Here is a 16,646-nt window from a genome sequence, read left to right on the forward strand (position 1 = left end):
AAAGTAACAATCCTCGCTAAGTATCTGTTCTCAGATTTTCATTAGTGTTATATACATGCTGGCAGCCCCTTTAATTATCTGTTGTAAACAAAAATACTCGTCTGCGACTCGTTTTACCCAAACTTAACATACATGTTTATACATGTGTATTGGCAGCTGGTAGTTTGGTTCGTTAACGTACTTCAGAAATATTTCATTTTATCACAAAATATTTTATTGTCGATCACAAAAGTATTACATTTATTCATGCAAGAAGGTATATTGCATATGAACAACAATGGATTGGATAACTGGCTAGGCCTATATTAGTCTTTTCCATAATTCCGGTTGGTTAAATAAGTTACTATAAAAATGTATGTCATTAATATTGTTTAATTTTAGATTATAAATATGTGTTATATTAAATAAAAAGTGAAAAGAAATGAAGACAAATTATAAAGGAGTAGGAAAAAAGATAAGAAATATTGAATTTGAAAGCAGATGTCGCTCTTTGTAACTTTTTAAGGAATATCTCTACTCCTGTGACTTGCCCGGATTTTTAGTTCCTGAATTGCTTTCAGTTTAAATATCACATAGTCCAGAGGAGGCTATAACGACACAATCGGGAAACTTCGACACTTTCCGAAAACGAAACACGTATACGGAAAGTGCCGAAGGTCCCCGATTGATAACGATAGCGATAGTAATCCCTAGCTGTTAAATATCAATATGTTAAATAGAAACTAATTTGCAGCACGAGTTGTTTTATTGTTTATTACAGCCAATGGGTTTCTGAGTTAGTCTTGGCTTTAAGGTTAGAAGGTGTTATGATATCGAAGAGACGATATATTTCCATGTTTGAAGATTGTTCAGCCGTTGTTTTTTATTATTATTTTTATGTTTTGTAAATTTTAAGCTGTTAATGTAAGATCAAGTTTGAAGAGATTGAATTGATTTGAATGAAGATTAACCATTTTTATGTCCAACTTCTCAGCCATTAGTTCTGTGAAAATAATCTGGTTTCTTTATTTTGCTACAATATCAAATATTGTTATAATCGTATGTTTTTCTTTAACGACATTTAACAGTGGAATACTTTTTCATAATTAAACATTAAAGAATTGTAAAAAATAACGATAGTTTTAACAAGAGAAAATTTTAGCGTTAAATAATTGTAAACAAGTTTCACATAAACATATTTACTTCTATCGGACATTATCATACGCGTTGCTTTTTCAATGGTTCTTCAAAGACAGCTATGCATTATTTTTTTACAATCCAAAAATTATTTCGTCATATTTGTTGTAATATTTACCCAATGTTTATAGCTGGTTAGCGCCTGGTATTTAATAAATCTAGTTATTCTAGTTGTTCTGTTTGTTATCAATGTTTAAATAGATTCGAGGTAAAAGGTCAAATAAATAGGCTCCGATTAGACAGAGCAAAAACGGTGCTCATTATTTGAAAAATAAAATAATTTGTTTTGCTTGTAATGCATACGCAATCAGTACGTCATTTCATATAGGACATAGTTTCACGGATTTTTTTTTCGGGATGCCATCATCAGATGGTGGGCTATTCAAATCGCTTTTTGTCCGTGGTCCGTCGTCCGTCCGTCCGTCCGTCCGTCCGTCCGTCCGTCCGTTAACAATTCTTGTTATCGCTATTTCTCAGAAAGTACTGAAGGGATCTGTCTCGTATTTCATATGTAGGTTCCCCTAGGGCCCTAGTTGTGCATATTGAATTTTAGGACCAATCGGTCAACAAGATGGCCGCCAGGCAGCCATCTTGGATTTTGATACTTAAAGTTTGTTATCGCTATTTCTCAGAAAGTACTGAAGGGATCTGTCTCAAATTTCATATGTAGGTTCCCCTAGGGCCCTAGTTGTGCATATTGCATTTTGGGACCAATCGGTCAACAAGATGGCCGCCAGGCAGCCATCTTGGATTTTGATAGTTAAAGTTTGTTATCGCTATTTCTCAGAAAGTACTGAAGGGATCTGTCTCAAATTTCATATATAGGTTCCCCTAGGGTCCTAGTTGTGCATGTTGCGTTTTGGGACCGATCGGTCAACAAGATGGCCGCCAGGCAGCCATCTTGGATTTTGATAGTTAAAGTTTGTTATCGCTATTTCTCAGAAAGTACTGAAGGGATCTGTCTCAAATTTTATATATAGGTTCCCCTAGGGTCCTAGTTGTGCATGTTGCGTTTTGGGACCGATCGGTCAACAAAATGGCCGCCAGGCTGCCATCTTGGATTTTGATAGTTAAGATTGTTATCGCTATTTCTCAGAAAGTATTGAATGAATCTGTCTCAAATTTCATATATAGGTTCCCCTAGGGCCCTAGTTGTGCATATTTCGATTTGGGACCGATCAATCATCAAGATGGCCGCCAAGGAGCCATCTTGGATTTTGATAGTTGAAGTTTGTTACTGCTGTTTCTCAGGAAGTACTGAAGCGATCTGTCTCAAATTTTATATATAGTATGTTTGCAAAAGTTTGAAAAGCAGAGAAAAGATCCCTCTTTCCATTGTCAGACATAGATCATTCTTTGGTGGGCGCCAAGATCCCTCTGGGATCTCTTGTTTCGGGATGCAATTAATTATTTTTAATATTTTATCTTGAAGTAAATTGAAAAGCTGACACTTTTCAATGAAGGTAATGGTGTAAAGTAAGAAATGATTGTAGCTGAAGAAAAACATTAATCCGTCAGCTACTGTTTTTTATTGAGAAAAATATCTTTCATCAGCAGTGGAGCATCTTTAGGTAAACAATTGATTTAAGTAAAGAAAAATGATACATGTTACAAAAGGAGCATAACCTTGAACTTAACGCTGCACTTATGTTTGGAGAAATCGAAATTCGGATGTCTGTGTGCACTGTATCCTATATAAAGAGGATCTTACATAAGTGGTGATGTGATATGACATTTATCAAAGGAGTTCAATAATTTTATATGCTACGAGCCTTCAAAATCACATAGCCACGAGTGTAAGATTCTATTTATCACATTACTTTTATTCATCAAAATATAATTTTTTTTTTATAAATTCGTCAATCATACCGCGGCAGCTGGGAAACCGTTAGAGATCGATCGCAGATTTGTTTTAGTTTTTTTTTTCTATATATATATATATTATGACGTCAAAACTACATGTGGCGTCATAATAGTGTTATTACACATGTGTCACGATATTTATGATATGACCGTATGGAATGGCTGATCGGGCCATTATGTGATAAATACAGTTTGTACCACTAGCTCATCATCTCAGCTAACTTTGACGAGTGGTTAAGATGTCTTCTATCCCTTCTATGACAGCATTCCACCTAGTGTAACATTGACAATATTCTTACAGAATTCTTACAAATTTAACGTAATTTGTTTGTAAAAATACTTTATCAGCCCCTCAAGGAAAAAATGGCGTCGTCGTTTGTAACGTTGCTTCGGATTAGCTGATATATCGGCGTTGTAATTTTATAGAAAAAAAAAGAGTCCCAAAATGAATTCCGAATTCTGAATAGATTATCTTCAGTAAATTGAATTATAAATATCAAGAATATAATATTTACGGTATGGATAACATAAGAAATATATATATCAATTTAATCTTTAAATTTCAGACATTCTACTTATACCACTTGTCCTTTCTTTGCACTGGAGTCGAGAGCTCTAAGCGGCAAAAATTAATTGTTTATAGGTAATGGTAACTTTTAAAATAAATACATACTTAGAAATTCCGCCCGAGGGAATTCAACACCGGACAATTAAAAACTTATAACATGAACTAACTATGGGTCAGTCTTCCCGTTGAAGTCGTATAAGTCACAAGTATAATGTGTTACAAAACATCATGAAAATGGTACAAATACGTGATAAGCATAGTAAGTACTTAATGACCCGAACAACTTTGAACTTTACAATCAGCGTTATATAAAGATGGTATGCGTATTACCAATCTGATTGATGTAGCAATGTGTAGAAAATGCATTTGATCTGATGTAAGTTGGTTAAAAGGTCATCCGAACATGAAGCCGTATGGGATGTTGTATTATTATGTTTGACTAAACAGTAAAAGATAAAAAAAATTGTTATTTTTCGGGCCTAACCGAAATCCAAGATGGCCCCTACAGCCGCCATCTTGAAAAACACTATTTATTACCTAATGGTACTAAGTAAGATTGTAAATAAATAACAAAATCTGTACTAAACATTAAGAAAATACACTCACTCTTTTGAAACATCTGGTTCTGTTATTGTTTTGATACAGATTTCTTTCTGACAACATCATTAAATGTATCAGTAATTTGTATTTGTAAATGATAAATAAATGAAATTCTACACTCGAGCCTAACAATCATGATACGACAGCGCCTATCATATTACTTCATGTTGTTATGCTTATAAAACACAAGATTATTAATTACGCCCATTAGAATTACTACCATTTACGTCATGTTAAATGAAAATAACACAATTACAATCATTAGGTTTAGCTTGTTAATACACGTTGTTGTCACAGTAATAAATCTTCACCTTAAGTGCTCAAAAAGGGATTAACTGCTGTCTGACGTCACATACAAAGCAGCCAATCGGGACACTTATTTGTTGTGTACTGTCACTTCTTGAAAATGGAAAGGATAATAAATGCATACCATTGAACATTGTCTTAATCCTGTTAAATGTTCCATTTCCTATATCAATAAATGCTTAGCAGTGATGAGTTTGTATTTTTCGAGTGTGATAACGAAAATGGGGACTTCATCACAATTGAAGAGTACCTATGTTTCTGTTCCATTCACTGACTTCACATGTATGAATCAGATAGGACAAGCGATAAGTCGCTGTCATCATTGTTAAGCTCTAGCCAAAACATCGAATCACTTTTACAGGATTGTTAAAATTAAACCTTGATAACTCGATCTGATGTCATTCGGCTTTGTAAGCACGACACTTTTTACTAAAAACCGCACAGAATAGAATAAAAATAATGCTCATTATAACAGATTCTGAAACCACAAACAAAATGACAAAATTTTTAGTCTACAAATAGACTTATGTACGTAACAATAGAAGTTTACATACCTGAACAATTTGATATGAAGCAGCTTGGTGTTACCTTTCACTTGCTACAGGTGTGTAAGTATTCCCCTGGTCAGGGTCCTTGATTTATCACTCCCCGCATCACTGCACACGACAGGTAAGATGCGGTCAGGTTTTACCGGGAAATCCTCTCCAATATCAAAAGGGAATTACGTTACGTTGAAAGTTTCCACATTGGTCATACACAGGTATATAAGGACAAGTAGTTGTTATACGTCATACTATACTGCATCTCTGAAGGTGTAGATCTACAACACGTGGAACAAGACGTCGGGATAAATACAAAATGGCGATATTACTCCTTTTTGTGATTGCAGCGGTCAATTTCTATGGAAGTAATGCAGGTAAGACATTTAATATTGATTTTGATAATTAAAACTACTTAAGGTATTTTGTTTACATATAAATGAATTAATGAATGCATGATTGATTGATTGATTGATTGATTGATTGAATGAATGAATGAATGAATGAATGAATGAATGAATGAATGATGTGCAAAGATACACTGATTTTACTTAAGATAATGCTATTTTTGGAAACCTACTGATTACAACATTTAATATCCCTATATCCCAATAATAAGTATAAAAAGAATGTACTTTGTTCAGATCATATTCGTCTAAGTACAGGGATTTCAACCGTTCTTTTGAATGAATATATTATTTGATCAGATATGTGCATATAGCGATGGTGTTCCCAATTTTAACTGAGACTGCTTAAACTGTTTTAATTAATGATAACGATTTAGTGTCATTACATATGACTTACGTTATTGATCGATTATTGTAAAAATGAAAAAGAGTTCTTTCATTAAATCTCTGCGAAACATGTATATCCACGTGTGAACATGTCAGCATGTTTAAATAATGATGTATGAATAATGTGACACGCGAAAAGTATAACTTCACCAATATTTCAACTTGTCAATTTTAGTTTGATCTATGTCCGTCTATGAGACTTCTAGTTAATGTTTCTTGTAGCCCTAATGTCTTAAATGTCTGACTGTTTATCATGCGTCAACTGATCCTAACTTAAAATAAAGAATATTGCTTTCTCTCGGAATTCTCAGGAATCTACCATTTTCATATATAAAGAATATTTGGATCATTTTATTGTCTCAAGTCTCCCCCAGAAAAACAACAAATCTAAGTAAAAAAAAATAGAAATATTTCATATCATAATTAATTGTTGCTTTTTAAAAAATATTACATTGATAACAAATAATGCACGATCGGACCCCCCTGTTTAACCCTTATCTGTTGACAGACACGGCTGTACTGAAGTAAACGGAATAGAATTAAAATAATTATAACCTCTATATTAAACAGAACCTACTTTGTTTTGTTTATTTACAGTTTCCCCTCCGTTCCCGACATCGCAGTCGTTCCCATTCCCCGGTAATCCCGGAATAGCGGGTAAGTTTAGTAAATCGTACCTCCAATGTCACATAATATACTTTTCTAAAAAGATGATAAAAAACAATAACAAATCTTTTACTGAACACCAAGTGAATTTCGTGACGATTCAATATCGTGATCAAGACTTTTGGGGTTTTATTTTACCTTTAGTTGATAGTATATTCACAGAGATTTTATTCTCGCGATTTTCTATCGCCCACGAAATACGGAAAATTTCATCGTACGGGAAAATGAATCGGTATACAGTATAAGAGCTGTTAACGAATATATTAGAAAATTGATGTGATATAACAAAAATTAAAAATCGTTTTATCATTTCATAAAATTAATTTTTAGCAATTATATCATGCGAAATCACAAAAGTAGTCGTCATATGATTCAAATATATATTATATCATTCAATATTATGAAATGAATGAATTATTGTCAGTCATATCGATAACCATTATACAATGTATACACATATGGACAGTTTACATTATCTAAAAACATGATTTGTTTTGTTCTTAACTCCAAAATTTTCCCGCAGATCCCCGATGTCCCCCAACAGGCCGTTTCGGTATCTGTGCATTTACGTGTAGCAGTGGAAGTTGTGGACAGGGTGAGTATTATAGAAATGATATGTACATTAAAATTATGGACTTACGACATTATGAATTATAGAGATTGGCTGCAAATTTATGGCACTTATATAGATCGAAGATTCCATATGAAGATTGTTTCATCTTTGATTAAATAATATATATGTATGTACTACTACATGTGTGTGTATTTGTCTATCATTTTTCGAAGTGGTTTAAAAAGATATATAAATAATTTTGCTTATTACCATTGACTTTTCAATTAAACACGCTTCATTGGTTTCTAGGAAGGATATGCTGCCCAACCGCATGCGGAGGAACAACATGTTGTAAGTGAATCAAATTAATCTCATTTATTACATTACATATTCAACAGAAATACATTAAATGAGTGTTCATTTCATATGAGATTTTATGAATCAAGTCTTAGAAGTTATTATTTTGTTGAAAGCCAAAATTTTCAGGCGAGTTTCATAAAATCTCAATTTTAAAATACTTCTTTAGTTATCACATCAACCTATACTACAAAGAATTTCAATGCTGCAAATGTGCTGCAAAATTTCAGCGGAAGCAGCGATTTTGTCCCGTCGTCATCGAAATCGTGACGTCATATTTTTTCCCCTGACGTCACTTTTAATATTTCTGTTATGACGTCACAATGGTTCAGCTGCACGACACACCCAATGAGAATAGTTTCAGGTTATATCACACTAGTGACATATGCTATGATATTCTTTAGGTTAATGTTATTTTGAAGGTGTCTTTTCCCGATATATTATATAATTACCACAAGCTTTCCATCTCTGAGTCCCGAGATCGGATCTTTTGTGAAGAAGTTGGCAGGTACTGATCCCCTCCTATTCCATATTGTCTTGTTCTACATCCTTCTATATATAAATAATTCAATTTTGCTTGTTAGGAGCATTTTCATTGGCATAAAAATTTACTTTATCAGCCCATAAAGGAAAAAATGGCGTCGCCGTTTGTAACGTTGCTTCTGATTGGCTGAGATGACGGCGTAATGATTTCATAGACAAAAGAGTCCCAAAATGAATTTTGAATATTGAAGAGATTATCTTTAGTAAATTGAATAATAAGGATTAACTTGAATAGATTTTTTATGTTATGGAGATATAACACAAAAATCTGAGTGTACTCTCAACATAAACCGCTTCTCGGTTTACTTAGAGTGCACTCAGATATTTGTGTTATATCTCCATAACATAAAAAATCTACATCCTTCTATATATAATTAGTCTCGATATATTACTTTGTTCCGTTGATATATTTCATTATTTTTAGTTTAGTTCTCAGAATGTATTTATATATTTATCACATAATCCCACATCACCACAATCTGATTAGATACAGATCCTTATTATCACTGCGTTGAATAAGAGGATCTGACAACATCCCATTAGGGGTCATGTCCAGAGGACCTCTGCAAAAAAGCCAATCAAATTGCTGCTGCCAGAATCTTGAATGTGACTTTAAGGGGACGAAATTGTTTGAAAAAAGCTGTCGAATTACGAATCTCGCCCAAACAGCACAATAACCTAATTGTATATGTATATTGGGACGAAATGGCGTTGTCAATGGATGTAGCAATGTGCAGAAAAATGAATTGGATCTGAAGTACACGTGGTACAAAGGTCTTTCAAACATGACCCTTATGGGATATTGTCATATCCTCCATTGTACGGAGCGGTTATAAGGATCTGTATTTCAATCAGATTGACGTCATCAAGTAACTTTTTCAATCTGTTATTTTGTGCATATGTCACCATAGTACTATCAGTTGTAGAAACATATATCGTGACGTCATGAATATGAGGCTTCTAAGTGACGTTTAGTAGGATAGGGATATGAAGCCAGATGGATAACTTAATAAGGTAAACCTTGGATAATAAACCGAGCGTTTTGAAAAGTATGACGTCACCATAAGGTTTCTTTCTCAAACGCCAGGATACAAACTTTATTGTGATATCATAAATGCTGCATGAAGGTTGGTGCATTGAGGTGTCTTTAAAAATGGTTTCTTCAAAGTTCGATCCCGTAAGCATAACATATTTTCAGCAATCAATTAAGAAAGCCATGTGAGAGAAAGACAATCCTTTAATTTCTCTGTATGATGAAACTAACTTATGTAAAATCTATTCGCAAAGTCTCGGGTTCACCTGATTTAGCGACCTCTCCTCTATAACCTCAAAGGTATTATAATCATTAACAGGTTTATTGTCTCAGTCAGACTTATCTGACACGGGAGGAAATGATAAATCTAAACAATGACATGGAGTAAGGTGCCCACGACAGCGTGATAAAAATAGCTAGAGTTTTCACAACATACTGACGCTTGAAACCTGATGAAATGTAGTTTCCTTTAATTATGCTACAAAGTGTCTGTAAATGAGTTCATTGTGTATGAGATTTCATGAGACTTGTTTGGGAGATATAATTTGCAATGGTGAAAGCTACAAAACCTTTCTAAACTTCCTTCATAAAATCACAAGTGAAATGAACACATTCGTAATTTAATATTTCTGTAGTGTGTCATACTTATTTTAACATAAAACTGAACCCAATCCATATCAATCCTGTCTCGTCTGATCCTGTCTCGTCCTGTCCTGTCTCGTCTCGTCGTCCTGATCCTGTCTCGTCATATCATGCCTCGTCCTCCAATCCTGTCGCTCCTATCGCGTCCTATCCTGTCTCGTCCTGATCCTGTCTCGTCTGATCCTGTCTAGTCCTGATCCTGTCTCGTCTGATCCTATCTCGTCATAACCTGTCGTCGTCCTGTCCTGTCTCTGTCAGTCCTGTCTCGTCTGATCCTGACTCGTCCTGTCCTGTCGCGTCCTATCCTGTCTCGTCATATCCTGTCTCGTCATATCATGTCTTGTCATAACCTGTCTCGTCCTGTCCTGCCTCGTGTCTGATCCTGTCTCGTCATATCCTGTCTGTCTCGTCTCGCTGTCATATCCTGTCTCGTCCTATCCTGTCTCGTCCTGTCCTGTCTCGTCACTTCTCGTCCTGTCTCTCGTCTATCCTGTCTCTGTCTATCGTCTGTCCTGTCTCGTCCTGATCCTGTCGCGTCCTATCCTGTCTCGTCCTGATCCTGTCTCGTCTGATCCTGTCGCGTCCTATCCTGTCTCGTCATATCCTGTCTCGTCTGATCCTGTCTCGTCCTATCCTGTCTCGTCTGATCCTGTCTCGTCCTATCTGTCTCGTCTGATCCTGTCTATCCTGTCTCGTCATCTTCCTGTCTCGTCTGATCCCTGTCTCGTCATATCCTGTCTCGTCTGATATCTGTCTCGTCTATCCTGTCTGTATCCTGTCGTCTCGTCTGATCCTGTCTCGTCTGATCCTGTCTATCCTGTCCGTTATCCTGTCTCGTCTATCCTGTCTCGTCTATCCTGTCTGGTCTGATCCTGTCTCGTCCTATCCTGTCTCGTCTGATCCTGTCTCGTCCTATCCTGTCTCGTCATATCCTGTCTCGTCCTATCCTGTCTCGTCATATCCTGTCTCGTCTGATCCTGTCTCGTCATATCCTGTCTGGTCTGATCCTGTCTCGATCCTGTCTCGTCCTGTCCTGTCTGATCCTGTCTCGTCCTATCCTGTCTCGTCATATCCTGTCTCGTCCTATCCTGTCTCGTCATATCCTGTCTCGTCTGATCCTGTCTCGTCATATCCTGTCTGGTCTGATCCTGTCTCGTCATATCCTGTCTCGTCTGATCCTGTCTCGTCATATCCTGTCTCGTCTGATCCTGTCTCGTCATATCCTGTCTCGTCTGATCCTGTCTCGTCATATCCTGTCTGGTCTGTCATATCCTGTCTCGTCCTATCCTGTCTCGTCTGATCCTGTCTCGTCATATCCTTCTCGTCTATCCTGTCTGTCTATCCTGTCCGTCTGATCCTGTCTCGTCTGATCTGTCTGTCTCGTCAATCCTGTCTCGTCTATCCTGTCTCGTCTATCCTGTCTGGTCTGATCCTGTCTCGTCATATCCTGTCTGGTCTGATCCTGTCTCGTCATATCCTGTCTCGTCCTATCCTGTCTCGTTTTATCCTGTTTTGTCCCATCCTGTCTCGTTTTGACATGTCTCGTCCTGTCTTGTCTCGTCCGATTGTGTCCCGTTCTGCCCTTTCTCACCTTATCCTGTCCTGTTTTGTCCCACTCATTGCATCACGCATCCAGAGGCGGGATTAATAAAGATATCTATCAATTTAATTTTAAATATAACAATGTACTATAATTTAGTTTATAGTTTTAAATGCACATTTTCCTGGTCTAACAACGAATTGATGTCTTCGGCATTCGTTCTTAGGCAACAGTTTGGTCCTTTAGTTCAACATAACACAACCTCAAACCTCAAACTCAGTAAATAAATGTATGCTGTTGTTTTGTGATGAAGTAGCTCAACTGTGTTCATTTCATATGATAATAAATGAGTCAAAAAAGTTTTTTTATAATTTTTTTGCGAGACTTTGCAGTAAGTATTCTCATACTTCCAAATAATGAATCATTATTTTTATATAAATTCTTATTTTACGGGTGTGATATATTGAGATGGAGCACAAACTAATTTGAAAGTTGCTTTGTAAGCGCTGAATTGGAAAATAACATGCCTAACTGTACATCATAAAACGATAAAATTGCAATACACTAAATTAATCCCTATTAATTTCCGAGCGAGACGTCTACAGTGACGTTAATCTGTACGACATATGTACATCACAATAATTGGTACGTGTAAATATACATGTCTAAGGTACAATTGATATCAAGTATTTTCGCCCTCCGCACATCCAAAGTTTAAAAAGATATGCGTAATGCATCAGAATTATGCGTATTGTAAATAAAATTTAGCGTAAAAGATAAAATAAATTAAGCAGAATAAACACATTGATGTAAAGTTTAAAACGATAAAATTGTCAAATGTCACTTTTTTTTGTTAATGAATGGTTAGGTTTTATGACATTTTAAAAACAATAAATCTACATAAGATGTCTTTCCAATTATTCTTCTTTTTAAAAGGGGATGGAATAACTAGCTTCTAAAGATTCTTAATTGCTGACAGAGCATAAACGATACCAATCATTTGAACAAAACGTGTATATATATGTGTCTAATTAGCACAAAATTTCATATAAAATAATTAATTTTGGGTTTGCTATATGCACAACCAGTACTTCATTCCATATAGGGCATAGTTCTGTGGAATTTTTTCAGGACGCAAGTAGTTATTTTTAATATTTTTTTTATCTTGAATTAAAATAAGAAGCTCAAACTTTGCAGTGGTGGTAATGGTGTAAAGTAAGTAAATTTTATAACTGAAGAAAAATAATAAAAAATGGAGCAATTCTATCTTTTTATTCCTGTTTCCTACACTAATCGCGAATTGTTATAATGAACTCGATTCCTTTTACGATCATGTGGCAAGTGTATTCCACCTGGGTTGGATGTTTATGTTGATAATGGTAGATTGCAGACGATAAAGATCAGATGTTGTCACTGTTATTCGCGAATTAGATTTAGATATCACTGGAATGACAGTACAAGTAAATAAGACTCTTCAACACGGTCCGTTTATGGAATGATTTCGCAAATTTGATTGACCGGTCGTCCCGATCGCACAGCTGTGCACGATGTGCGCACGATGTATGCCCGATGTGCGCACGCAGTTTTTGGTATGTTGTGCGGTCACACAACTGTACTAAAAGTAACCACCTGTTCTGTGTGATTTATGTTTGTATAATGTCTATCATGTGTTTCTTTATTTCTTAACTATTATTCTAAATATCTTTAAGGTTTATGAAGTCATAGACAGCAATTGAAGGACATTTTAGCCCTGGTGGGCTATTCAAATCGCAGGTTCCCTGTGGAACTAGTTATGCATATTTCATTTTTTAGACTGAACAGTTAACAAGATGGCTGACAGGTAGCCATCTTGGATTTTGAAAGTTGAAGTTTGTTACTGTTATATAGATGTATCTCAGAAAATACTAAAAGGATCTTTCTCAAATTTCATATGTAGCAAAAGCAGAGAAAATACCCCCCTTTCCATGGTTGCACATAGATCATTCTTTGGCGGGCGCCAAAATCCCTCTGGGATCTCTTGTTCATAGACGCGAAAGCGTTTATGAAAAAAAATGTCCGTCCGCTTTTGTCTATGACTTCATAAACACGAAATATATTGAAAATAATGTTTATAATTTAATTTGAATAACTCAATCGGGTACTAATTAGGAATCAATTTCCGTAATTTTATTTACTTTTACGATAAGACAAATTGAGTCGTGGTGCATTGATATCTAATCAAATTCATTGAAATTCAGTTTGACAAATGACTTTTAAAATATTACGTGGAACCATTCTGTATGTATGACGTCATAATACTTGACGTACCAGTCTTTCAGTCTATGGAAAAATAACCTCAGTGATCTAACTAATTGGAACGAGTGTAATTTATGTAATTAGATTATAAGAAGATAATTTCAATAAATAGCCATGCTTTTTGACAGCCACACCTGTTTCACCGCCGGTTCCGGCTCCGATATCCCCTCCATGTCCAGAAGGAGTTCCAATGCCGTTTTGTACTTTCGTTCCTTGTGAAAGAGAGATGTGTCCAAATCATCCCAGCGCCAAATGTGTGTAAGTACTCCACAGTTTCGTACTTAACAGTTTCCACACCATCCGGGCGCCAAATGTTTGTAAGTACTTCAGTGTCCAAATCATCCCAGCGCCAAATGTGTGTAAGTACTCCACAGTTTCGTACTTAACAGTTTCCACACCATCCGGGCGCCAAATGTTTGTAAGTACTTCAGAATGTCCAAACCATCCGGGCGCCGAATATGTGTAAGTACTTCAGTGTCCAAACCATCCGGGAGCCAAATGTATGTAAGTACTTAACAGTGTCCAAACAATCCGGGCGCCAAATATGTTTAAGTGTTCCACAGCGTCTAAAATTAATATTGTGCCAAAATAAGAACAATTATAGTATGACTTCCCGAAGGTTTCCAAATAAAACATACATGAAATATCAAAAGTGTCTTCCAATTCCCACTTCCCTATCCTGGATGTACGAAGGCAGCCATACGTAGTAACAGTAAATTTTGATTATTCTTATTCAGGGATAACTATTGCGGAGGATGTAACGCCCGGTTCTACCTGAATGGACGGGATGTTACGAAAACATGCAAGAAAATAGTCCCTTCACCGAGGACCTGTCCAAATGGCAAACCAAGAGTAAACTGTTTAATAAACCCATGTAGGTCTCAGAGCTGTCCGCGTCTCCCACGAGCTACCTGTGTGTAAGTAACATGTGGAATACACTTACTGTAAAACAACTGTCTTCCGCGGCTACTGATTTTCCGTTTCAAAACAAAATCGCGAAGATAATTAATCGCGGAATAACACTGGAATGAAAGTTTGTATACATTAGCTGTAATAGGATTAAAATCCTTATAATAACTCCGTTTCAGAGAGGATCTGACACAATTTTATATTGTTAGTTTTATATCATTCGACCGTGTTTGTTTCATGTGTGTGTTGATAAAGGTACATTCACCAAAATCAAGTTTTATTGTTATATTCATGATCGTACTGTAAACGAAATCAAGTTTGGCGGCGGATTACTTTAGCATTTTCCTGCCGAACAACGTTTTCATGTAATTGTTTTGTCGTATATTTTCTATTGTTTTTCTATCATATGATTGTTTTAGTTTATGTGTATGTGTTGATATAGGGACAGCTGACTATACCACAATCTGTTTTGTACGGTTAGGATCCCTCATTGCCCCTAATGTTTACTAATGAAGATATAATTTTCCTTTTTGCAGGGCCGATTACTGTGGTGGTTGTAAGGCCAGGTTTTATCTACACGGACAAGAAGTCACTAAAACGTGTCAGATAGTAGCACCACCACCTACGATATGTGACAATGGATTGCCCCCAGTGAACTGTTTAGTAAATCCGTGTTCTGTACAGCAATGTCCGCTGATCCCCAACGCTAAGTGTGTGTAAGTATGGAATACCTTTCATGGGTATAAATATTGCATGCATGATCACATACATTTCATAGTACTGGCCGTATTTCTTAGTCAAGACTGATTACTATAAGTTGGCTTATTTTTGCAGCGGGTTTTTTCGGGATTTCCCGTCGAACTTCATTTTCGCTGGCACTTTTATTTTGCAACATATCAGTAAAATCTCCATTGTATATGAAAACGAATATTTCTCAGCACTTCCATTTCGCGATATATAGTTAAAATTGTACTATTGTGAATATTTGTACATCTGATGAAATTACACGCGGAAAGAAGTTGGTGTACAGAAAAATCCATAACAAATAACTAAATAAACCGGAGAAGATAACGAATGGCCACTGTACATTGAACTACCACGTGGTCACATATAAATTTAATCTTTTCGTCTGTGATAATTACTCTTGACCTAGACATTAATTAACGACTCAATAATTAAAAACCAACACTAGTAGTAAAACATGTAATTACAAAAGGGGAATCCTCTGGTGGATATATTTGTACAAAAACGCTCAACCTAATCTATAGTTATGACACAGTAAGTTTCATTTTTCTTCAAGGTTTCTATAAGGTGTCTGTAATACGTGCCCAACTAGATATGCTGATAACGAAGTGATTTTGTTGGTCATCAGAGGGTCGCGATAACCACGTTTTACTGTATGTTGTAAATCGTATCTTAAACACCGTATCCCTCTTTGTTTCTCTCTCAGGGCTGATTACTGTGGAGGATGCAATGCGAAGTTTTTCGTAAATGGAAATGAAGTTACACAAATGTGCAGGAGAAGACGGCCATTTTACTTTTTCAAATGAGGAATAAGACTCAGACTATCGGATATTTGCAATATAACTTATTAGTTTGACCCTGTTCCGTCTTTGCACATTACAGAGTAATCTCCAGTTCGGGTAGGTATCAATTGTGACGTCATAACTCTGTGACCAAAAGATGACGTCGTCTTTTGTGAAAAAAACCTATGACGTTATACTCATTAAAATATGACGTAACAATTAATACCTACCCACAAGTGCAGAAAAAATTATGTCTTTAATAGAAAATGCCTGTGCTATTGTAACAAATCAGGAGTAAAAGTGTTATTTATAAAAAAATGTGTAGTTTCCTGTAAATTTAAGTTGAAGCTTGTTGGCATGTTTTTAAGTGTTGGAGGAATCAAATTCACATCCAGTTAATTTATAGTTGTGAAGAACTACAATATATACCACACTACGTATAAGACGTCGCACATACGTCACTAGTTATGTCCCCTTAAGTCTGTGCATATTTACTGATGGATGTTTGTTTCATAAGAACTGATAAGTCTAGATTTGTTTTCTGTTTGTGTTTTCTTCTTTCTGATGTTTTTCTTTTATGTAATGTGTCTTGCAAGGATACTTCTGTTTGAAAAGTATAAAGTAAAGTATTATTATTATTATAGAATATGTTGTTTGAGTTATTTGTGTACGTACTGCAAACCTGTTATTTTACATCCTCGATACTCCGAGGGTTACTTTCACTGTCGTGATATCA

The 16,646-nt window shown here is 35.8% G+C and overlaps 1 protein-coding gene across 1 annotated transcript; it reads left to right on the forward strand.

The window, feature by feature from the left end:
- Window positions 1–1,590: 1,590 nt before the first annotated feature.
- Window positions 1,591–16,556, forward strand: LOC138310456 (kielin/chordin-like protein). Its single transcript, XM_069251683.1, has 8 exons — window positions 1,591–5,429; window positions 6,444–6,503; window positions 7,036–7,107; window positions 7,375–7,416; window positions 13,604–13,733; window positions 14,213–14,392; window positions 14,921–15,100; window positions 15,835–16,556. Exons 1-8 carry the CDS (start codon window positions 5,372–5,374, stop codon window positions 15,932–15,934), a joined length of 822 nt encoding a protein of 273 aa, XP_069107784.1. The 5' UTR covers window positions 1,591–5,371; the 3' UTR covers window positions 15,935–16,556.
- Window positions 16,557–16,646: the final 90 nt, after the last annotated feature.

This window comes from Argopecten irradians, chromosome 16 (genome assembly GCF_041381155.1).
Source record: "Argopecten irradians isolate NY chromosome 16, Ai_NY, whole genome shotgun sequence".
Classification (NCBI taxonomy): Eukaryota; Metazoa; Mollusca; class Bivalvia; order Pectinida; family Pectinidae; genus Argopecten; species Argopecten irradians.